Genomic DNA, 24,895 nt, shown 5'->3' with positions numbered 1-24,895 from the left:
CTGCATCCCATAGGGGCATCAGTTCATGTACTAGATGCTGCACCAACTGCTAATGGTCTGGGAAAAACAGTAGAAGGTGGCCCAAGTGTTGAGGTCCTGCCAGGGAGACCTGGAGGAAGCTCCTAGCTTCATTTGGCCAAGCCTGGCAGTTGGAGCCATTTGGGAAATGAAGCAGCAAATGGGAGAGCTGTTTCTCCCTTTCTCAACTTTTGAAATAAAATAAATCTTTTAAAAATAAATACATAAAAATGTAGTCACAACACCATTTTTATAGCTAGAAACTTATCAAATGTGTAGGAAATATGTTTTGAGAGTTAAATGAAATAATTCATGAAAAATACTTAGATTAGCACCTGGCACATAGTAAATATTATGTTTATAATCACTTCTGTTGTTTTTCCAGATAACAGTTCTTTGATTCCTGGGGGGTTAATGTTAATTTATGCTTTTAGCTGTTGTATTTCTTCCGTAAGTTGCTTTTCCAAACTTTTGTTTCTTTATGTCCTTTTTTCTTTGTGATTAATAGGATCTCTTTGTGTATTCTCGATGTCAAGGTTTTAGTTGTTTATATATGGATATAATTTCGTATATATTTACATATAAATTTTTTTTTTTTATAATCCATTTTATTGTATTGTTGTTGACAATCTTTACATAGTTAACTATAGTTGAAGGAAAATCAAGAAAGAGAAGAAAAAAAAAAAGGTTCAGGGGGATAGGGAGGTGGGCAATGCTATTATGTCCATATTATTTCCATCATGTATCTGAGGTACATATAAATTTCTTCCAGCCTGTATGCTAGCTTCTTTTGTGTGGAAGTTTTGGTATTTGTAGGTTAGTTCTGTCCCTATAACTTTGTGGCTTTAACGTTTTGTGTTTGAGGAATGTCTTCCTAATATGAAACCTTTATTTTCTTCTTACATTTTCATGCTTTTTCAAGTAGTTTTGAAAATGTTTATCTCTAGCTATCTAGAGTTATGGCTCTAATTTTTATTTTGAAAATCTGTATTGGTTCACTTACTTTTCCATTTTCTTTATTTGTAAAGGTTTGAGAGAGAGAAGCAGGGAAGAGACAGAACTTCCATCCCCTGATTCCCTGATCAAATGCCCACAATGGTCAGAACTGGGAACTGAATCTAGTTCCCCCACAGGTGTGGCAGGAGCAAAATCCCTTGAGCAATCTCCTGCTGCACCCCAGGGTGCACAGAGTAGGAAGCTGAAACCAGGATGCAGAGCGGGGACTATAACCCAGGGAAATGGGAGTCTGCAGCATCTTCACTGCCAAGTCACACGCTGGCCTCTGTCCACTCTTTAAAGGCTATGCTTAGCAAGCAAATGTTTGGTGAGTGATTAACATGCTACTTGAGACACCTGTGTCTCATATTGGAATGCCTAGGGGTGGGGGGCTGCAGGTGATGGTTGAATGGCTTGGGGTCCCTGCCACCCACATGGGAGATCCAGATTGAGTTCATGGCTCCTTGTTTGGCCTGGTCTAGTCTTGACTGTTGTTCGTATCTGGGGAGGGAACAACAGATAAGAGATTTCCTTCTATCCTTTCTCCTCAGTCCCCACCTTCCAGGTAAAACAAACAAATAAATATTTTTAAAGGCCCACTTATGATCTGATTGTGAACATCCTGTAGCTTTAGATTCTTTATATATTTTTTTCAAGATTTAAAAGGAGGAACGAAGAATAGAGAGAAGAAGAGAGAGAGAATATCTTCCTTTCCTGTTCACTCCCCAGATGGTTGCAGTGGTTCATGCTGAACCGATCTGAAGCCAGGACCCACAAGCCTTCTCAAGGTCTCCCACATGGGTGCAGAGGCCCCAGACCTGGAGCCATCTTCTGCTGCTTTCCTAGGCCATAAGTAGGGAGTTGAATCAGAAATGGAGTAGCCAGGATTCAATCTAACACCCATATGGGATGCCAGTGCTATAGAAGGAAGCTTAGCCTACTAAGCCACAGTGCTGACCCTCTAGATTCTTTATTTGGGTCCATTGCTCTGTATCTCCTGGCCTGTCATCCTGTGGCTTTGTACTTACTTGGGATTTTCCATGTGGAGTTACGTTGTTTGAGCACCAGCCATGTGTAAACCTGTCTTCTCCCATGCCTCAGGTATTTTGTGAACTTGGGTTGTCATTTCTTGGGAAGTCTGATCCAGTCACTTTATTTTAGCACTGGGACCCAGCGCCAGCATTCCTTTCAGGAGCAAGCACTCATGATTAGGGTCACATAGACAGAGAATCTAGCCTAGAAACCCCTCTGCCCTGCAGCTCCCAGCACAGCTTGGTTAACTCAGTGCATTGAATGAACACATGCTGTTCACTGTGCTGTAAGGTGTGGGTTTTGCTTTTCCTAATTTTGATACCTACCCATCCCCAGTTACTTTGGTTCTTTCACTGCTCAAGTTTCTAAGTTTGAGTCTTAAATGCATTGAGTCCCTTGGAAGAGCAGCTCCTGCCTCGGGCTGCCTCCAGTCTCATCTGGGTCAGGTTCTTAGGTCTTTGTCTTGCTGGCCAACATGGAAAACAAGCCTTTTGTTTCTCTATCAGCATTTCTGTAGGACTGCACTCCTGTTTGAGGCAGCAGGGTGTGTGGAATTGTAGTGGGAGCTGGGTAAGAAATAAAGAGTTACAGCCTCTGGGGCCCGGCGGTGTGGCCTAGCGGCTAAAGTCCTCGCCTTGAAAGCCCTGGGATCCCATATGGGTGCCGGTTCTAATCCCGGCAGCTCCACTTCTCGTCCAGCTCCCTGCTTGTGGCCTGGGAAAGCAGTCGAGGACGGCCCAAAGCTTTGGGACCCTGCACCCGCGTGGGAGACCTGGAAGAGGTTCCTGGTTCCCGGCATCGGATTGGCGCAGCACTGGCCCGTTGCGGCTCACTTGGGGAGTGAATCATCGGATGGAAGATCTTCCTCTCTGTCTCTCCTCCTCTCTGTATATCTGGCTGTAATAAAATGAATAAATCTAAAAAAAAAAAAGAGTTACAGCCTCTGGATATGTTATCCAGAGCCTGGCCTGACCTTCTAGGTGCCACTCGTGCCCTCCTGTGCTGGTGCAAGTTGGCTGAGAGGCTGTGTGTGTATAAATGTACACATGTGTAGAATGAGTGTAAGATTTGCTGACCAAAAGGAAAGGAACACATCAGCCATGTATAGAAAAGAATTTAGGGCCCAGCGAGGTGGCCTAGCAGCTAAAGTCCTCGCCTTGAATGTGCCAGGATCCCATACGGATGCCGGTTCTAATCCTGGCAGCTCCACTTCCCATCCAGCTCCCTGCTTGTGGCCTGGGAAAGCATTCGAGGATGGCCCAAAGCTTTGGGACCCTGCACCCACATGGGAGACCTAGAGGGGGTTCCTGGCTCCTGGCTTTGGATTGGCGCAGCATTGGCCGTTGCTGTCACTTGGGGAGTGAATCATCGGACGGAAAATCTTCCTCTCTGTCTCTCCTTCTCTCTGTATATCTGCCTTTCCAATGAAAATAAATAAACCTTTAAAAAGAAAAAAGAATTTAGATGGCCTTTATTCCAGGGAAGCTTCCCTTCCCCATGTAGTGGAAAGACAGATGTGACGGAGAGAGATACAGATGAAGAAGAGCCAGGAAGAGACATGTAAGGGAGTTTTAAACCCCCCTGACATGGAATCTGAAGCAGGGGTCACTTTGGCCCTTATTTGGTAGAGAATATTGGTTTGTGTCCATCATTGGTACAGTACTGACCCCATTGCCTGAGGGGTGCATCAGAATTCTGCTGTCGCTTCTGGGTTGCAACCTGAGGTCAGAGTGTTGTACTGGGCTCAAAGCAACCTCCTCTGGTTACCACAGCAACCATTAGTTAGGAGAGCTGTTCCAGCCTCTGCAACTTGTGGGAGTTAGGAGTCAACCTTACTCTCCTCTGGACAGTGCCAAGTTGGAAGCAAAGGGCAGTTTAGCACATCTTTTCTGATCACTAACTCCCAAACTTGACTTTGGACTACCAATTTCAACACTTCCGCACAACATGTGCCAGAGCTGTCACTGCTGGTGCTAGCAGGTAGTTCACGGTCAGGTCTGCCTACTCTTACCCTCATGACAGCCATGGATAAGAATGGCTTATCATGTTTTCACCTGTAAAATGTCAACAGTAGGCCCAGCATGGTAGCCTAGCGGCAAAAGTCCTCATCCTGCACGCGCCAGGATCCCATATGGGTACCAGTTCTAATCCTGACAACCCTACTTCCCATCCAGCTTGTAGCCTGGGAAAGCAGTAGCCCGGGAAAGCAGTCAAGAGCTGCCCAAAGCCTTGGGACCCTGCACCCACGTGGGAGACCAGGAGGAGGCTCTGGGCTCCTGGCTTTGGATCGGCTCAGCTCCGGCTGTTGTGGCTACTTGGAGAGTGAACCATCAGATGGAAGATCTTCTTCTCTGTATATCTGAGTTTCCAGTAAAAATAAAATCTAATGAATTATGTTATTTAAAAAATGTCAGGCCTGGTGCTGTGGCCTAGCGGCTAAAGTCCTCGCCTTGAACGCACCAAGATCCTATATGGCCGCCGGTTCTAATCCCGGTGGCTCCACTTCCAATCTTAAAAAAAAAAATCTTAAAAAAAAAAAAAGTCAACAATACTTTTCCCTTTTAAAAGATAGAAAGCCCTGTTGTTTTTCCCCTCCTCCAATTTTTTTTTTAAAGATTTATTTATTTATTTTTTTTTACAAAGTCAGATATACAGAGAGGAGGAGAGACAGAGAGGAAGATCTTCCATCCGATGTTTCACTCCCCAAGTGAGCCGCAACGGGCTGGTGCTGCACCGATCCAATGCCAGGGACCAGGAACCTCCTCCGGTTCTCCCACATGCGTGCAGGGTCCCAAAGCTTTGGGCCGTCCTCAACTGCTTTCCCAGGCCACAAGCAGGGAGCTGGATGGGAAGTGGAGCTGCCGGGATTAGAACCGGCGCCCATATGGGATCCCGGGGTGTTCAAGGCAAGGACTTTAGCTGCTAGGCCACGCCGCCGGGCCCCTCCAATTTTTTTTTAAAGGCTTATTTTTTATTGGAAAGTCAGATATACAGTAAGGAGGATCTTCCTTCTGATGATTCACTTCCCCAGCAGCCGTAACAGCTGGAGCTGAGCCAAAGCCAGGAGCCAGGAGCCAGGAACTTCCTCCTGGTCTCCCACATGGGTGCAGGGTCCCAAGGCTTATTAGCCAGATGTCTGTATTTCTATTTTTTGTCTGTTCCATGTCTTGGAGGCAAGAGTAGGCCCTGTATTACGTAAAATGCAGCTTCTTACTTGCCTTGCACTTTATTTGCTCAAGCTTGAGATAGGCCTTTTGTTCTGATCCTTAGCTTGATGGACCAGGCTGTATTTCGTTTCTCTTCCCTGGTCTTACCACTTTGGTTCTAGGGACCCCCTCCCAGACCCACCACCACCACTGTGGAAGCAGCCCCAGCAGTGTGCTCCTGTCCCCCCATATGGATGTGGCTTTTGCCCTTCTAGTTCCAGGCATGGCATTCAGATAGGTGTTTCCCCAGCTACAAGGTGGGGAATTTGCTGGAGAGAGAACCAGATTTTTGTCTTTTCCCGCCTTTCCAAACATACCTACTTTCCTAGCCTTTTGGGTCCCAGGTTGCCGCACTGGCCACTTTGCCTATCTGCCTTCCCTGCTTGTGCCTTTCCCTCTACTAACTCCTGCTGGCCTCCTGTTCCCACTCCGTCAGGCCCTCCCTGCCAGTGTGGCCACTGCAGCCGCCGCGCCCGGCTTCCCCTCCCTGGGTGAGTTTGTGTGACCTTCGCACTGTATTCATGCTTTGGGACTTGCCCACTATAATGATGTCGGTGGTGGAGGTTAGCAGATGGTGGCGGCAGCAATGAGACCGGACATGTTCTAATGACTCCCTCCTTTCCAGCCCTGCCAGCCCAGCCAATGGAGGGGCAGTGTGGGGGGGTTCTTGAAGTATTTAAGGAGGGGGCCGAGGGAAATTGGGGAGGGGTGGCCCAGGTGCCTGCCGATAAAGCCTGTGACCTTTGCTGCTATAATATCAGTGTTTCACAAGCAAGGCGGTTCAGGAGCCCACTTGCAGCCCATCAAAAATTGATTTAATTGCAATTTTTCCTCCAATTAGGAGCACTGGAGCCTGACTAATTGGAGTAATAGAGAGTAATAAGGTTCAGATAAAAAGCCTTCCTCAGCTGCCTTTGTATCTCGTGTCAGTGCCTGTCAGAGGTCAGAGAGCTTGCATATTCTATTAGGCAGCCCAGGCTTCATTTGTACAAATTAGTTTACCCAACAGTAATTAAAATGCCAATGCGGGTTGAAGAGAACTGAATACACTTGATGGGCATGTTGTTGAATGATGTGACAGCTCTGGTGGCCTCCCTTGCCAAAGTGTGTCAGCTCGGGCTCTGAAACTGCTGGGACCCTGGCCAGCTGGGCGGCTCCAGGCCAGCCATGGGGCACAGCTGCTGAGCACGCCCTGCCTGTTACCCCGCCTAGAGCCACTTGGTTGCTGTTTGCTTCTTCCAGGTGGGGTCGTTTTTTCGTTGTTGAGTCATTAATTCATTCATTTAATAAGGCTCAAGTTTTCAGCCTGTGTTGGTCATTATGTGCAGTGCTGGGGAAGAGACAGGAATTGGGCTTGCAGCCTGGAGGAGAGTTCATGGGACTGACTGGGTTTCATTCCAGTTCCACTGGGTGCCACCTGTGAACCACAGCAAATGGCACTACTTTGGTTGGTCTCAGTTTCCCTGTCAATGACTTCAGGAGAGTAGTACTTGCTGCCTAGGGTTGTGAAGGTTAGGTGGGAACATGCTCAGTGGGGGAACATGCTAAGCAAGTGCCAAGAGGCCTGAAGCAGGCTGCATTCAACTGCCTTTCAACCTACCTATGCCCAGCTCATTGCTCTTTCTCAATCTCTCTTTTCCATGTTGTCTTCTATTCTACAGCTTAGGTATACCACCCCTAAATCTCTGGGCATCTTTCTCTGATGTGAGGGCTGCTCTGTCTGTTGGCATTTGACCTTGGTGACAGTCTCGGTGATGCCAGGCTTACCTGAGCTAGAGCAGGGAGCAAGTAGGATAGGTTGAAGATCTTGACAAGTCTGGGACAGGGGGTAAATTGTAAGACTAGCTTTGAGAAGGACTTTGTGATTCAGAAAAAGCAGAGCTGACAGCACAGCACCTTTGGATCCTCCGGTTGAGGCAGTGTGTGTGTGCATGCTGATGATAACTTTTAGGCATTGTTGGTCTTATATCTGGTCATGGTTTGCATTTATAGGACTTACCGTTCTCCCCAACATTGGGTACTTGTGCTGTGTGCTTGTGCTGTGCTTCACTGAGGATTGAGCCTTTGGTGGTCTAGGAATTGTACTTTGAAGAAGTGGGAGCTGGAGGGGTAGGCCTTCGGTGCAGCACGCCACTGTTTTGGGACACCAGCAACCCACAGCAGATTTCTTGGGTTCAAGTCCCAACTCCACTTGCGATTCCAGCTTCCTGCTAAAGCATACCCTTGGAGATGACAAATGATGGCCCAAGTACTAGTTACTGTCCCTCCCATTCACTTGGGAGACCTGGATGGAGTCCCTTGATCTTGACTCCAGCTTGCTCCAGTCCTGATGTGGGCATCTGGTGGGATTGGTAGGGATGAACTAGTGGATGAAAGATCTTTTTCTCTTTTAAGTTAAAAAAGAGAAAAGCAGGGCCTGGCATAGTAGCCTACTGGTTAAAGTCCTTGCTTTGTAAGCACCGGGATCCCACATGGGTGCTGGCTACTATCCCAGCAGCCCCACTTCCCATCCAGCTCCCTGTTTGTGGCCTGGGAAGGCAGTCAAGGATGGCCCAAGGCCTTGGGACCCTGCACCTGTGTGGGAGACCCAGAAGAAGCTCCTGGCTTCTGATCGGCTCTGCTCTGGCTGTTGTGAATACTTGGGGATTGAATCATCGGACGGAAGAGTTTCCTCTCTGTCTCTCCTCCTCTCTTTGTATCTGCCTTTCCAATAAAAAAGAGAAAGCAGCTGACTCAATGACCCATAACAGCTTTCTCAGCCATACTGGCTATGAGCTTGGGAAGGCCCATGCCATTCTTTCCCCAGGCTGGAATACATGGGAGCCGGTTCATGCTCTCAAAGATAGATACAATGTACATTGGGTCCTTGAATATGGTAGGGACTCAAAGGAAGGGTGGTCCTACTGCAGGACACTAGCTCCTGCCCCTGCCTGTCCAGCATAGGTTTGGCATTTTCATCCCTGGACCATTGCTGAGGAGTTGGGAGTGGGAGCCAAAGCTGGCCTTTCAATAATTTTCAATGATTTCCCTTCTGAGAGGGAAATCAGGAGTAGTCCTTAGGGCTATTTATGTTTACTTGTCCTCCCAGTGTCTGCTGAGAACTGTGACCTGCTTAGCTGAGGGCAGAGACTAGAAGACAGCAGCCCAGTACCCTAGAAGTGCAGTGTTAGGTTTGGGTGCCACAAAGATTGGATGAGGGTGGCGCAGCTATCTGTGATAAATCACAGCCCGCTGGTCCCTTTTCTTTCTTTTTTTTTTTTTTAAAGATTTTATTATTATTGGAAAGCTGGATATACAGAGAGGAGGAGAGACAGAGAGGAAGATCTTCCATCCGATGTTTCACTCCCCAAGTGAGCCGCAAAGGGCCGGTGCGCGCCAATCCGATGCCGGGAACCTGGCACCTCTTCCGGGTCTCCCATGTGGGTGCAGGGTCCCAATGCATTGGGCCGTCCTCAGCTGCTTTCCCAGGCCACAAGCAGAGAGCTGGATGGGAAGTGGAGCTGCCGGGATTAGAACCGGCGCCCTTATGGGATCCCGGGGCTTTCAAGGCGAGGACTTTAGCCACTAGGCCACGCCGCCGGGCCCCCGCTGGTCCCTTTTCAAAGCAATGTATCTGGTGTTTCTCAAGAAAATCTCTATGTAGGCAACAGGTCCCATGTATGCCTGCTGCACTAGGAGTCAGTTCACAGAAGCCTCGTTGTGTGGCTTCATGTTCCCTTTGTGTTCAGTGGGGTTAATTGTCTCTGCCTCATGGGCCATGGTACATTCTGCAAGTGTTCCGGAGTTGGGATGCCTTGCCTCCTTCAGCTCCTCATCTCAGTTGGACACTCTGGGGAGACTGCACTTGCATGTACCCTTTGAAATCTTCTGACTTTGGACGTGACTGGTCTGCAGTTTTTGCCTCATAGGAATGGAGGGGCGTGCTGGGGACAGGTGTAGCTGTGTGTGTGGTGGAGGTGGTGTAGCACTGTAGCCCCAGTCAGCCTACCCCTCAGAGCGTTGGCAGGCACTGTAGTTGGAGGGTGAGTCCTGGTGAGTGTTCCCCCAACAGGACCTGCCTCTCAGTTCTGCTTGCTTGGAATTTTTTTTTAAACTGAATGTTAGATTTGATTAAATTCTCAGGTCCCTGTAAGTGCCAGCAAGAGCCTCCCCCGTTCTTCCCCACTTCACAGCAGTTAGTCAAGGAGTTAGGGCAGGTTTTGGAAAGATGTTTAAAGGTGTCATGTCCTGGCTATTAAGACAGCCTCTCATATGATAAGTAAGGAACTCTGCTGGTGACAGGGCCAGGGGTGAATGGCTCAAAGAGAGGAAACCAGGAGTCCCTGAGAACAGTCTGCAACCCCCCTCTCCAGCCACCCTATCCTGCCCTGCCTGCTGGGAGGTCAGAGCTGTGGGAGTGGCAGGGATTAAAGTTCCAGGTTCCTCCCCCTTCTCTCTATTGATTTACCTTGACGCTAATTTAGGCCTGTGACCAGTCAGGGGCCTGCCAGAGGCCTCCTTAAGAGGGGACTGTGCCTGTGCTGGCGCCCTTCACCTGGTCCCCACCCCTCAAAAGTCTGGAGAGCCCAATTGCCCGCTCGAATGATTTCCAAGTGGCTATTATGTTTCCAACCCAGGTAATTGGCTTTACTAGTTATTAATGGATTACCCTAAGGAAAAAATGTCGATGGAGGTAAGGGCTACACTTCCTAACTTTGTAGTTTGGTTCTTCAGCGTCCTGTAGCTGGACTATGGCAGGAGTGACTGTTGAGTGGCTCCTAGTCACATACTGGGCCTGGGCATGTCACTGGAAGAAGTCTTGGTTTGAGACTGGAGAGCTGCAGAGTTGCTCCTATGACCTGGTAGGCACCTGGGGCTGAAAAGCGGACCACTGCTGTGCCTACCCAAACAGCCCTCCTGTCAGCAGTTGGCTTCTTCCAAGCCCTTCCTGTGGAAATCCAGTTCCTGTGGACACTCTTGGGAGCAGAGAGGCCAAAGGTTTGGACAGGGCAGCCCAGAAGCAGTCCCCCTTAGCCAATCATCAGTCTGCCCTGTCTTCTCACAGAATTTGAAGAATCATTCCAGCCCTGCCCAGGGTCCTGAAATACTGCTTTCAGCTCTTTTCCCCTCCTCACCTCTGCCAAATCCTTGGACCAGTGTGGTCTGGCTGCCAGGACCAAGTTCTAGTCCTAGCACAGCAGCTGGCCTGCTGCAGGGCACAGATCCTTCACACTTGTGCCTCCACCTAAAAGGAACCTATATAGATGGTGTACACTGACCTTTTCCAGTGTGTAAGAGGCACTCTGGGGAATGTGTATATGCCACCCTCCCCTGTTCTTGGCAGCATTTGTCATTGTCCTTAGAGGCCTCTGACCTCCATTTCACAACTAGGAGCCCTGACTGCCGGGTCCCCATGCTCCTCCTCTCCGTCCCCAAACATTAGCATATACCCCTCTGCAGAATTTTTTTAAAAAATATTTATTTATTTTTATTACAAAGTCAGATACAAAGAGAGGAGGAGTGATAGAGAGGAAGATCTTCCATCCGATGATTCATTGCCCAAGTGGTTGCAACAGCCGGTACTGTGCCGATCCGAAGCCAGGAGCCAGGAACCCCCTCCAGGTCTCCCACATGGGTGCAGGGTCCCAAAGCATTGGGCCGTCCTTGACTGCTTCCCCAGGCCACAAGCAGGGAGCTGGATCAGAAGTGGAGCTGCCGGGATTAGAACTGGCGCCCATACAGGATCCTGGCATGTTCAAGGCGAGGACTTAAGCCACTAGGCCATGCCGCCGGGGCCCCTCTGCAGAACTTATTCACTTGTTCTATTTTCCTTTAATCATCTTGGTACATTTATGCCTGGCTTTGCTCACACCATATTACCAGAGTCTTCTAGCTCTTTAAATCTTCACCAGGGACAGGAGATTGGCATAGTGGGTTAAGATGTTGCTTGGGATGCCTGCATTCAACTTCAGAGACCCAGCTCTGCTTCCAGTCCAGCATCTAGCTTGTGCACACTTTGGGAGGTAGTAGGTAATGGCTCAAGCACTCGGGTCTTGACCATTCACCATGGACACCTGAATTGAGTTCAGGCTCCTACCTTTGGTCTAGCCCAGTCCCATTGTTTCGGAAAGTGAAATGGTAAAAGGAAAATCTCCCTCTTTCAAATAAAAATAAATAAACCTTTATTTATTTTTAAAGATTTATTTATTTATTTGAAAGAGGAGAACAGAGATCTTCCAACTGCTGGTTCATTCCTCCCAGATGGAGGCAAAGGCCAGAGCTGAACCCAGTTGAAGCTGGGAGCCAGGGACTCCATCTGAGTCTCCAATGTAGGTGCAGGGCCCCAAACGCTAGGGCATTCATGTTCTGCTACTTTCCCAGGCTAATACCATGGAACTGGATTAGAAGTAGAGCAGCCAGGACATGAACTGTCACTCACATGGGATGACCATGCCACAAGCCTTTACTAAGCCACAATGCTGGCCCAATAAACAAATTTAAAAATTCCTATGGGAATGCCCCCAGCCACCTCAGCCTGTGATCAGGGCATCCCTCTCTAGCTGCCTGGGGTTTTTTATGGCCTCTCCAGAACTCCCAAGTTGCTCAATTAGAAAGCCATCTTCCTGGTGGGCCCACGCGACATCATTGGGCTGAGCTGCAGGGACCCTGTGGGTCCTCTGGGGCCAGAGCCCGCATTGCTTCTCATGCTGCTGCCTTGGCCCCAGCAGTTCCCAGCCCTGGAGATGGGGAGCACCTTGGCAACTGAGGATCTGTGCACACAGGCTCCGACATGCCAGATCTCACTCGGCTCTCCTTTGTTTGGCAGCTCCTTTGTGACTGGGACAGCTTGTTGTGGGCACTTCTCACCTCTGAGAATCTGGGACCTCAACAGGTAAGAGAATCCTGAGCCCACCAGGGCTTCCAGGGTATTGGGGGGAGGGGGGAGGGAGTGGCTCTGGAGGCAGAGGAAAGAACCTGTAGAGCCAGCCCACCTCAGGTGGCCCCACAGTCTGCACAAGGGCCGGCCCCTGTGTACCGCCATCCACAGCCTCGCTCTGGCACCTTCTCACCTGGACTCCATCAGTTAGCTTGAGGAGACCACCAGAGCAGTTTATGAAGGGGAGTTACTCTCATGTAGAACTTAGTGTCACAATTTGGATTCATGACATTTCTTTTTCGGAGGAGGGGCTGACTTTCCTCAGAGGTGACCTGTGTGAAGCAAGAGAATTATGGAAGTGGCCTATGGATGTATAAACAAAATTACACAAAGCAGTTAAAATCTATCTAGGTTTTAATCACATTCTCTGCCATGGCAGTCATGACATGTTTCTATTTGATGAATCTCCACAATTTATTTTAAAACTTCATTTTTGAAACAACTACATATTTGGAGTGGGCATTGTGCTATATAACAGGTTGAATCCACTTGGGATGCTACATCCCAAATGGGAGTGTCTAGTTCAAGTTCAGGCAACCCTGCACTTGGTGATCTAGCTCCCTAATGCACCTGGGAGACAGCAGAGGACGGTCAAAGTTTTTGGGTTCCTGCCAGCCATGTAGGAGACCTAGAGGGAGGTCCTGGGTTCTGGCTTTAGCCTAGCTGTTGTGGACATTTTGGGGAGTGAGCCAGCAGATGGACAGTCTCTCTGTCACTCTGCCTTTCAAATAAACAAATCTTAAGTTAGGTGCTCATGCGGTGTATTTCATAATACACTAAAATACCAAACCTAGGAAACTGACATTGGTACAACCCACAGCATGTGAGCGTTTTACCATATATATAGTCTTAGGACTATCTGCTCCCTTAGTATAGAAGCCTTGCACAGACCCTCTCAGTCACAGAACCATCCACCTCCCCTCCTTGTTCCTCGTACCTGGCAACCACCTGTGTTCTTCATCTCTATAAGTCTGTCATTTTGAAAATGTTATATAAATGGAATTATCACCTTTGAGATTGAATTTTTTTTTTAAGATTTATTCATTTTATTACAGCCAGATATACACAGAGGAGGAGAGACAGAGAGGAACATCTTCCATCCAATGATTCACTCCCCAAGTGACCACAACGGGCTGGTGCGCACCGATCCGATGCCGGGAACCTGGAACCTCTTCCAGGTCTCCCATGTGGGTGCAGGGTCCCAATGCATTGGGCCGTCCTCAACTGCTTTCCCAGGCCGCAAGCAGGGAGCTGGATGGGAAGTGGAGCTGCCGGGATTAGAACCGGCGCCCATATGGGATCCCGGGGCTTTCAAGGCGAGGATTTTAGCCGCTAGGCCACGCTGCCGGGCCCGAGATTGAATTTTTAAGCCTACAGAGACTGTTGTATGTGTTAATAGTTTATCCACTTATTGCCAGTTAGTATGCTATATTACCACCCAAGGACATTCACTCACTCAATGACTACTACAAATAAAGGTGTTAGAAAATTTGTGCAGATCTTGGTGTAGGAATACATTTTAATTTCTCTGGGATAGATGCCAAGGAGCATAACTGCTGGGTAGCTTGGTAAGTGTGTGCTTAGTCTTTTACCTGCCAAACCACTTTAAGTATCTTTACCATTTTACACTGCCACCTGCAGTGCATGAGAGATCTAGCTTGACATCTATACTAGTATTTGATACTGTCACTATTTACATTTATCTGTTCTAATACATGTGATATGTCTCGTCATGGTTTTAATCTGCATTTCCCTAATAACCAATGGCCCCTAACACCCACAATAGCCAGGGCCAGGCCAGGCTAAAGCCTGGACCCCACCCCAGATCTCCCATCTGAGTGGCAAGGACCCAACCACCTGAGCCATCACTGAATGGCTGAAATCAGGAGTGAGCTGGCAGCCGAGTCATAGGTGCCCTGAGCAGTGTTCCACCTACCACGCCAACATTTGTCCTGTTTGTGTTGACGCCCTGCTGAATTTCGACCTTTGTCAGATAGGCTTGTAGTGGTCTCCCCGTTTGTAGCTTATTTTTATCCTCCTAATGATGTCTTCGCAAAGCAAAAATTTTAAATTTAGATGCAGCCTAGATGTTTCCTTTTGTCAGTTGTGCTTTTGGTTTGAAATCCAAATACTCTCAGCATAGCCCAGACCCCACAGTATGTGTTTTAAAAGCCACTGTGTAAAGTAGCATTGAAGGTGGGCTCCCTTGCCTGCCTCCTTCCTCATTCTCACTCTGGCTTTTCTTTTTCTCTCATCTCCTTAGAAAAAGTTAGCTATATCTTCAGTCTGAAAAATCCATCAATAGTTTTTCTAAAAGATTTCTTTGTAAAAAGTGATTTAAAAATTGTTTTTAAGTTGAGAGACAAAAGAGGTTGAGAAAGCTCTTATCTGCTCATACACTACCCATATTCTGACATTGCCATGGCTGGGTTAGGCCCAAGCTGGGAGCTAGGAACTCAATCTGGGTCTCCCACATGGGTGACAGGGACCCAAGTACTTGAGCCTACTGTGTCCCAAGGTGTGCATTAATTGGCAAGAAGCTGCAGTCAAGCCACCTAGGCATTCCCATGGGTTGTGGGTATCTGACCTGATGTTTTAATCGCTGGGCTTAATGCCCATAACATAGGAGATTTCTTTTTTTTTTTTCAAATACAGGCTTTTTAAAGCAATTAGTTGCTTTTCTCATAATTAAAATGATCAGAGTAAGATTTACTTTCTGTCATATTGAGGCAATACTTAGCTGCTGCTGAAATTCATTTGGTGAAACCAATTAATTTGAAAAGAGTTGAGCTATTTTTGAGATGATACACAGAGGAGCTGTAACTGATCCAAACGGTAAAAAAAAAAAAAAGTGTGTCTGTCTTTTTTGATAAATATTACCTCGGAAACGCATGATCTGTAAGTACGTGTGTGGACATGTAGGACTTTTACAGGCCCAGGGCCTGGATGTCAGCTCTGCCTTATGGTGCAGCAATCCATCCCAGAATGTGCATGCCATAGCTGCGAGACCCTTCACACAGCTGCTTCTGGGCCTAGGCGTATCTTAGAAAACAGCTTTGAATGCTTCTCCAGGATTCCTTGAACTGCTCCTATTAAGAAAGTGTCCTGCAGTCATTTCCAAAGCTCTTCTTACGTAACAACAATTTTGTCATTGTGCTAAGTCTCCCTTGCATCAGTGACATGCTTCAACTTCTAGTGAGAAACTGTCATACAGATTTGCAAGTTTGTGAGTGTGCATGTCTAGAAAACTTTAGCATGCTGCAGGCACATAAATCTTGTCCTGCACCAGTTTTTGTTTTTTGTTTTTTTTATCACTAACATTTGGGGCTGCTGTGTGTTTTAGAAATAGTCTGTGACCAAAGACAATCAGGAGAGAAATGTGGTCAGTTGTTCGTTGTGGAGGGATGTCCTCAGATTAGAGGACAGAGACAGTCCTGAGGCTGGCCCTTCATGTTACATTGAGCCTCAGGTCCTAATGTGGACACTGAGGCTGAGTGACAGAGTGATTAGCTCCCTTGCCTGCCTGCAACCCACATGGCAAGTCAGGTGGTTCAGGGCTTGTGTGAAGGCAAGCAGGGGAGTGCAGTGGATGTGGCAGAGGGGACAAATACCAGGACACAGAGATGAATGTCAACTTCAAGGAGAGTGACGCTAGCTAATTGTGCAAAATTTATTCTGATAGGCAGAGCACTGTTGTAAAAAAACAGCACATCCTCATGCCAAATGTGGTTCTGCTAAACAGCTCTCTGCTGAGGGCATCCAGGAACAGGGATAGGGAACTTGTTCTCCCACATGCAAGCACAGAACTGCTTTGTGGTGCCGTGATCCTGGACAGCAGGCAAGCTGACTGCAGGACTGAGCCCTTTGGTTCTGCTGCCTGCCATTTACTCTTTCCCAGGCTGAAAGCTGGGAGTCTGTCATGTCCTCAAGAAGCAGGTCAGTTATTCACTGCTTCCAGCAATGAATCACATAGCCTCGGTAGGAAAGGCAGAAACAGTACTGGGACTCTGTGATCCTGGAGGATCGGGGGGTGGGGGGGCCCGCAGGTGGGTGCGTCCCCAGGTAGTGGGTCCAGGGGCTCAGGCAGCCCAGGAGGGCCTGCATGTGCTTGATGCTCTGCCCACCCTCCTTGTCATGCTGTCTTTGTCTCTGCCCTCAGGCAGATTGAAAGCAGCTCCACCAGCTTGGGTGACAAGGATGTAGAGGGCCTCGCCCTCCACAGCCTTCCCCTCCCATGGGGGCAAACGCCTGAAGCCAAACCCTGGCAGGTCAGCAGGACAGCAAACAGCAGTATGTCAGCAAGAAAGCCCCACGAGAGATGGTGACCCAGGCTGTGGGCTTGACTGGTTCCAGAGGCAGCCTTGTCTAGAGGGTTCTGTGGCTTATCTGCCTTTCTGCTCCTTGAGCAGAGCACTTACAGCAGGGTACTGAAAGGACAGTATGGGCTGAGCAGTGGCAGGTGCTCCTGCCTCCCGTATCTTGGGTTCCTTCCTTTGGCTAATGTAGCTGGTGATCACTTTGTCACTGGTACTAGCTTCGTTCTGGAGTGCCTGGAATGGAGCAGTTCCAAGGCCATGAGCTTGGGCTCAGAAGAGCATACCTTGCTCAGTGCAGCCCCTGCCCTTCTCATGGGGCAGGGGGATGCCTAGTAGGGAGGAAGCCCATGAAAGGTCAGGCACACTGGTGGCAGAACTACTCTGCAGCTGCTGAGTGTTTGTCCACACCTGTGAGGTGGGAATTCACTATCTCTGCCTCAGAACTAGCATGAAAAATTGTGAAAGAGAACAATGTGCCTGTTGCCTTGGGAACATTCAGTCAGGGCTAGCTACTTTTCTCTCCTTTTTGCCACACCCCACCTCCCCCAGCAGCTGCTTCCCATGCAGGTACCCCAGGTTTGTGGAAATGCAGCTTTTTAATCTGTGAAACATCTGTGGCCTCATGTGAGGAGCCTCTCTGATGGTGGCACAGGGAGGGCTCTAGAAGCCAGGGTTGCTGGCTAGACAGGCATTGCCCTAAGAGTAAATTCAGTTGTCAGCTGGGGCTTGCCCTTAGCCCTGTCTGCTATGGGGCATGGTCTCAATGCATCTCCACAGCCTTTTCTGTAAGTGGCTGCCTCAGCTGGGGATACTCCAATCTTGGCTGCAGACCTGGATGGAATTCGAAGGTAATGATTCTTTGGATGTTCTTAAGAAACCCTTAGACCTCATTATCCCAAGCTGTCTTTCCTGCACCGAGAATGTGCCCCCAGTAGCCTCAGCCTCTGTTCTCATGGGGCCCACTGCCTCCTCTGCTGGCCTGTCAGTCACGTGGTACCTGCCTCCCCCACCCCCACTGTCAGCACACCCCAGGAGTATTGTCCCCAGGGGATCTTGGGGACCAGGGTCCTGGTGGAGGAGGCTGCTTTTGGAGGAAGTGGTTGAGTGAGACAGCTCTCACGGGCTGTCTCCTGCAGAAGCCCTGGCAGATAATAAAGCCATGTAGAAAATAGGATTAAGGGAATGAACAGGCAAGGCCGAGTTTGATCTTTCAATAACCCCAAAGCCTGAGTGACAGGCATTCTGCCAGGTGGAGCAGCATCGCCGACAGGACCCTGGGTTGGGCGGTGTGCGGGGCTGCTGGATTCCTTGCTTTGAACCTGTCTCCGCTGAAACCCGAGCAGCACCCGGATTTTCTTTCATGTGTGTGCTGGGACTTGGATAGATGGGAGTCATGCAGGGACAGCTGTGCCCTGTGCATTGGTCTGCAGGGACACTGGGGACTGGGGGCCCTGGACACCAGTGCTCCCCCCATGTCCCCTAGTCCCTGTCCTCAGGGCCACTGTGGCTTCCTGAGCCCCTGAAGACCCTGGAGGCTGTTCTCTCAGTGGGCCATGCTTGGGGTTCTAATGGGAGCCCATGAGTCTCAGGTGGCAAGAGACCCCTCCCTAGAGCTGGGCATCATGGGTTGGGCCGAAGGACAGCAGGTTTGTAACAACTAAACAGGAAAGATGGAGGCCTTTGCCAAAGCTATGGGTGGCACAGGGCTCCTTCTCCCAGTGTCGACAGTCTTCAGGCCCTCCTTGTAGCCAACCACTCAGGCATCTTGAGGTAGGCCTTGTGGTCCCCGGCTTCGAGAACTGGGCCCATGACCTGTTGTCTCTGCTTGTGTGTGAGCATCTTCATGACGAGGCTGCTGGGGTGGCATCTGGTGTCAACTCTTTGGCCACTGCAGGGCCCGGGTGGGTCCAACTAGTGACCAGTTGTCATCTTTCACCCCCTGCCCGTCCCAACCATCACTCACTGATGCTATTCTGGCCTGAGCCATCCCCCGCCTCGTCACTGAAGTCAATACCCCAGCATGTTCTTGTGTAGGTTCTAAGATTTTTGCCAATGGGTATTAGGGGGCATCAGAGCTGGATTTATCCGTGGTGTTCTGAGAGCAGGAATATAGTGGGGCAGGTGAGGTGCAGAACCTTTGGGGACCTGGCCGCTCCTAGGGCACTGAGTCCTTGGTAGACACTGCTGCTCTGCTTGCATGCCCTGCCCAGTCCCCTTCTCCTCTGGGCCAGGACCTTCCCTGCCTTGCCCTTGCACCTCCCTTTGTACCTCCAGATCCTCAAGTTTTTCTTAGGAAAAAGTGGGGGCCAGAGAAGTTCCTCACCCATTCTAACAGGTCCCTATGGCTCCCCCTCCAGGCCTTTGTTTCAGTGGAACCATGCCCTTGTCTCTACCCCACGGAACTGTGCTCGTTCTTGAGCATTGTCATGCTGCCCCCATATAGTGCTCCCTTCCCCAATCCTGTAGTTGCAGTTGGCAGCCCATGCCACTACACACTGGTAGAGCACCCACGAGGGTGTGTGCAGTCCATCAGGCTGTGGCTCTTCTAGGCTGGGAAGTTACCTCATCTGCTCTGCACTGAGCATGGGAGAGAGAGGGCACCTGGCCAGAGACGGTACTGGTGTCCAGAGTGGCAGATGAGCTGCTGAGGGTCCTAAGACTGCCCATTCTGCCCAGGTGTGGCCATCTCTGCGCCTGCGTCTCCGCCCCCACCATGCAAGAGGCCTGGCCCGTCAGGGTGATTACAGGAATTGCCCCCTTGAAAGTACCTGCCTTCGCCTTTGAAAGTATTACTGACAGCTTTTCTCATTCTTTTTTCTTTACTTCTTTAAGGAACCCTGTAATTTCTTTCTTTCTCTCTCCCCCCTCCTTTTTTCTTTCTTGTCCCTTCTGTCCCCCTAAAACTCTTTGAAATTGGCTCTCTGCCTGCTGACACCAAACTGATACTTTGCGTTTCACTTCTCCTTATCCCTTTATGGCAACAGATGTTGAAATTTTGTATCCTTTTATCTGCCCGGCTGCCCCTTCCTGTAATTACGGTCCCCTTGTTAGCAGTACAAAGTGGGCTGCCTGGCCGCCTGGCCTTTGAGCCATTGTGTCTGAACACGTGTGCATGGGTGGGTGCTGGGGACTGCGCACACATTCGTGTATGTGAAGCTGTGTGTGGAGAGCACCCAGCCCTCACCTGATGAGGGTGGGCAGGGAGGCCGCCACCCTTTCCCTTGTCACACCTCCACTGCCCCCTCCCCAACCAGGATGGAAGAGAGACCTGTAGATAGGTAAGGGCTGAGATGGCCAGGTGTGTGCTGGCCAAGTCCAGTTGTGCCGCTTCATGGTATGTGTGGATATGGCAGTGCCTGAGGGGTGGTACTGCCTATGACAGTGGGAAGTGTCACCAGCAAAAGCCTGCCCTCCAGAGCATGTGGACCTGAGCTCACTGGGGTGCCTCCTCTGAGCTTTGTCTATAAGATGGGGTTGGAGTAAACCCCTAGGCCTGCTGTGAAGAATGAAGCAGGTTGTGTAGAGCACTCAGCAAATGTTCTAAACCCAGCTCTGGTGGCTGCTCTGCCACCAGCAGCCACTGCAGCTGTCACTGGCCCCAGCAGTCAGAAAGTAGGCCCTGCCCCGCTGTGAGCTTGTTTCTCTCGCCCTAGCACTTAAGCAAGCAAGCTACTTACCCTCGGAAGCCCTGCTTTCCTCACCTGCAGTCAGGGCTGGTCCAGGACAGGTGCTCCCTCTGCTCTGAAGCTCAGGTACCCTGTCCCTCCAAGGCTGTGCTGGCACACAGGGGTGTGCACCCCAATGCCCCCCAGGGATAGAGGCAAGGTCCTCCTGGCCAGCCCCCTCCCCGGACCTCTAGCTTGATGGCCCTTGCTCTGCCCTTTGCTGCTGCTGCCACTTGGGCCTGGGCCATCCCCTCCTGTCACTCACTGAAGTCAAGATTCCAGGATGTTCTGTCCTTAACTGTCCCGCTCAAGCCCCCTGGTACCCACCGAGTCACACTCTGGGCTGCTGGGGGATACTCGGTGCAGGCTTCTCTGTCCGTGTCTCCACCTGGGGCAGCCCGTGCCTCCTCAGGGTTCTGTGGTGAGCAGGGACTTGGTTACTGGCTGCTGACCAAAGGAAGGGAGAGGGTGAGGGAGGCGGAGGGAGGGAAAACCTCCCATTCTTAGTGACCATGTGGGCCGAGCTTATGCCTTCAGGCCTCCTCAGTGTTGAGAGCACAGCTCCAGGAAGGTAAACTGCAACTTTTCTATACTCTTCTCAAAAACAATTGTCACATTTTGCAATAGAACATTCCAGAAAGCACCCAGAGGGTCTGCGGGAAGCAGCAGGAACCCGGGCAGGGCCTGCAAGGCCTGAGGAGTGCTTTGATCCAGAGGGGTATGGGTGGGGGCAGGTGCCCGGAGCCTGGGACAGAAGTGCAGCAGGGCCCCCAGATTTGGGGCTCTGCCAGGCCCAGTTAGATGCCAACTATGCCCCCCATGCCTGCCCAGATGGGACAGCCTGGTCTTCAGGGCCAGCACCTTCTGCAGCTTGCCATCAGGTGGTGAGAGGGTCTCCAGGTTTTATTTGACTTTTCTCAGCTCTGGCCCGTTCCCCAGGCAGGCCCATCTGGCTTTACCTTTCCCTGGTTGGAGGGAGAATTGCTGGAATTGGGCTCAGAGGCTGGGCTGTGCAGGCCCCCAGGCTTTGTCCAGGGGAGCTGGAAGGGAATTGCCCTTTTGTCTGGCTCTGCAGAGTGAAGACCTGGCCCTCACTCTGCCCCAGGGCTCCAGGCTCTGAGTTGCAGTCCTGTTCCCACACAAGCTGGGTAACACCAGGGCTGGCTCTGCATCCTCCCTGACCCCCCAGAGAGAGGCCGCAAAACATTCTTGACATTCTTTCAGAAGAAAAGGGGGGAAACGCGTGAATTTGGGGGTTGCCACTTCATACAAATTGCAATCTAATCGTTTTTACAAGAACACACTTGCAGTAAGAAAAGGAGCCCAGGAGGAGGGGATGAAGGGACAAACAGCTGGTTTTTGTCCCCATCCCCCCGAAAGTTGAGGGCTATTGTCATGAGCTCTCCCTCCACTTGGAGTAGAGGAGCCAGCTTTCTAGTTGAATCGGGGCAGGGGAGGGGAAGGGGGAAGCTGCCAGGGGCCTACCGTGCCATTTCTGTTTGTTTTCCCAAATCAAAGCCCCAGCAGGGCTCCGATGGCACTGCTGGACTGCTATTGGAAGGGCAGGGCCATTTCCCAGAGCCTGGTGCGTCAGTTTACGCTCTGAACTTAACCTCACAACAGAGCTTTGAGGGTCTCGGGCTTCGAGGCAAAAGAAAGTGTATCTTTTTATTGGCCCATTTACAGTGTGTGTGGCCATTTCAGAGGCCAGACAGGGCTGGCCGATGGGACGCGCTCTGGCCTTGTCTTGGCCCCCAGTGGCTGGTGCTTGCTTGGGCCTTTGGCTTTTCCTTACAGCACGGGGATTCTCTGGACTGTCTCACTTCAGCCACCACCATGACATAATCTACTGCCAGCTTGGGTGCTGGGGTAGGGGCCCACTGGGCAGCTTGTTCAGGGTGTGCCCAACTGCTGCCCCTCTCCTTCCCTTAGAACCCTGGGACCCTTACATGCGGGGCAGGCAGAGCCACGTGGGGCTTCACTCCTCCCTACAACACCCCTGCCCTTTCATCTTCTATTTCAAACAAACATGAAATTACTTCTGTAGATTAAAGGGGAGAGCTCCTCAATCATTAAAGTCTCACTAATGGAGGGGGCAGGGCCCCCAAAACTGAAGAGGGAGAACTGTGGAACAAAACAGCCCCTGTGCTGTGTACATGAGCATCTCTGCTGCGGGCTCAGCCCAGTCCTGGGTGGCAGAATCTGGGGGCTGGTGGCCTATCTGGGAAGGCAGTGATCTCCAGGTATTGCTGATGTTGGGAGCCCCCAATTCCCAGAGGCATGTCAGCCTCCCTGGAGCCTAAATTGCCACCAGAGAGCCTGCCCCGAGTGGGCAGGCAGGAGTGCAGGCAATTAGGGGAGATGGCAACTCTGTTGAGAAGGGGCATGGAAGGCAAGCCTAGATGAGTTGGCAGTCCTTGGTTGAAACACTGCTTGGGCATCACTGTAAAGGGTCCACAGCATTGGTTCTCTTGTGATGCCAGAGGATGGCCTGGATCTCACGGGGGAAGGACTCTGAGGCATTGAGTCTGAACCCCTTCACCTTCATTTCCTTATCATTCTGCAGAAACTTAGTACTTCCACCATCCCATCCCCTGGCCACAGGGATTAGCGGGTGCACTTGATGTTGAGGGATAGTTGCTAGGGCCAGAAGGCCCCCCTAGGTAGTTGCTAGGGGTCTGGCATCAGGGCGCGGGGTCTGCCCACTACCGCGGTCACGGAGGGAATTGCACAGTCACAAAGCAATTGTTCTTTTCAGTAATCTGCTCTCGGCCACCGGGTGGAGTGAGGGCGGGGGCAGTAGGCTAGAGCCCAGCGGGCTGGGGGCTGTGATCACAGAGGCGTGCTAGCCCCGGGCTGGGGGCCAGCCAGGCCAGGAGCACCAGGGACCAGCCCACTAAGCTGCTTTCTCAGCGATTTCTCGGCCCAGACACAAAGGTGTTTACTTGTTTTAACATCTCCTGGGACTCCCCTTCTCCCTTTGTGTGGTCTTTATCCCCAGTGAGGTTTGAGCCCCAGATTACAGGCAGGAATTAAGGCATTGGACTCAGGCAGCTCAGAACTGCATGACCTGCAAGATCAAGGAGTATAAAGTAACCAAGTGTGTGTGAGGGAGGGGGCTGAGCCCTTCAGCAACGCCTATTCATGGTATGAGAAGGGGCGGTGGGCAGCCTGCATGCAGGTGTGATGGCGGTTGTGTGTGGGGGGTGCTGTGACACTGGGGGGTGGGGGGCTTGGTAGAAGCTGCAACATCTCCCTACCCTGGGGAGTCTCTCTCCAGCAGGGCAAAGGAGCTGTGGGCATCTCCCCAAGAGCCAGTGCCAACCTGTGGGTTAATGAACTCTTCAGTGGGAGAAGGGAGCCACTATTCTGCCCTTCTCCTCCCCAGTGGGCAGCTGATCATGCACTTGGGCAGTGACTTCCCTCCGGGGGCTGGAGTGCTGGATGTCATGTATGAGTCCCCTTCTACACTGCTATCCTGTGGCTACGACACCTACGTTCGCTACTGGGATCTCCGCACCAGTGCCCGGTGAGTGTGCTGTGCAGGGACGACAGGTAGGGAGGGGAACACTGGATTGGCCCACATGATCCCCCCCACGCAGCCTCCTTGTCAGGCTGGGAAGGAAGTCCGAGTCCTCTCAAGCTTAGATGCCTTCCCTCTGGGGCATCCCAGTCTTCCTACCTGGGAGCCTGCGGACCTCTGGAGCTGCCAGGGTACTGTCCTCAGCATTCTGTTCCAGCCTGCTTTTTTGTTTATTCATTTGCAAAGCACAGAGCCCTCCTACCTATTACCTCACTCCTCAGATGCCCACAGTAGGCTGACCTCAATCCTGCTCTCCTGGGTAGGAGGTAGGGACTCAACTGCTGCCTCCCAGGGGCACCTTCTGCACACTAGCAGAAAGCTGGAATTGGAAGCTCAGCATTCCAAGGCAGAATACAGGTGTCCTAGGTGGTGTCTTATTTACTGCACCAACATCTGTCCTGACCCAGCCCTTCATGACTTTCCCCATCATGTAGTCTGTGACAAGCAGCAGAGCACACAGAGGAAGGCCATTCTACTCTATGGTCTAGGGCTTGGAAAGAGAGTCCCCTGCTGGAGGTGGCGTTCTCAGGTAACTGGTTTTTAAAGAATCCTGATGGGGCTGCATCCCACATGGCACTAGTTCAAGTCCCAGCTTCTCCACTTCTGAGCCAGAGCCCAACTTCTGACCTGGGAGAGGATGGGTCAAGTCCTTTGGCCCCTGCACCTGTGTCGGAAACCTGGCTCCCAGCTTCAGACAGGCCCAGCTATGGCTTTTGTGGCCATTAAGGGAGTAAACCTACAAATGGAAGATCTGGCTCTCCTCTCTCTAAAACTTTAAGAAAAAAAAAAAATCTGGTGATTCGGCTTCCCTCTTCCCCCAGCCCAGAGTGGCTCCCCACCCCTCCCTAGGACTCCAGGGAAGGCACCCAAGCCTCTGCTTGCATCTCTTCTTGGACAGGAAATGTGTCATGGAGTGGGAGGAGCCACATGACAGCACCCTGTACTGCCTGCAAACAGATGGCAACCACCTGCTGGCCACCGGTTCCTCCTACTACGGTGTTGTCCGGCTGTGGGACAGGCGTCAGAGGGCCTGCCTGCATGTAAGTGCTCTGCCCACATCACACCTCCAGGGGGCCAGGACTTGTGCTGTATCAGGGAGTGGGTGCTGTGGCCGAGGATGTGTCTGGGGAAGATGGGGGAGAAGGCTAGAGTGGCACCTGTCC

The 24,895-nt window shown here is 50.8% G+C and overlaps 1 protein-coding gene across 2 annotated transcripts in view; it reads left to right on the top strand.

The window, feature by feature from the left end:
- FBXW4 (F-box and WD repeat domain containing 4) overlaps positions 1 to 24,895 on the top strand; it is a 102,734-nt gene that overhangs the window by 77,154 nt on the left and 685 nt on the right. For both annotated transcript variants that reach the window (XM_004579939.4, XM_058672094.1), the window contains exons 6-8: positions 12,058 to 12,123; positions 23,538 to 23,678; positions 24,631 to 24,772. In XM_004579939.4, the coding sequence (XP_004579996.3) occupies positions 12,058 to 12,123; positions 23,538 to 23,678; positions 24,631 to 24,772 (349 nt within the window). The remainder of the gene's footprint in view (positions 1 to 12,057; positions 12,124 to 23,537; positions 23,679 to 24,630; positions 24,773 to 24,895) is intronic.

This window comes from Ochotona princeps, chromosome 13 (assembly GCF_030435755.1).
Source record: "Ochotona princeps isolate mOchPri1 chromosome 13, mOchPri1.hap1, whole genome shotgun sequence".
NCBI lineage: Eukaryota > Metazoa > Chordata > Mammalia > Lagomorpha > Ochotonidae > Ochotona > Ochotona princeps.
This window is presented reverse-complemented; position numbering and strand designations above follow the sequence as displayed.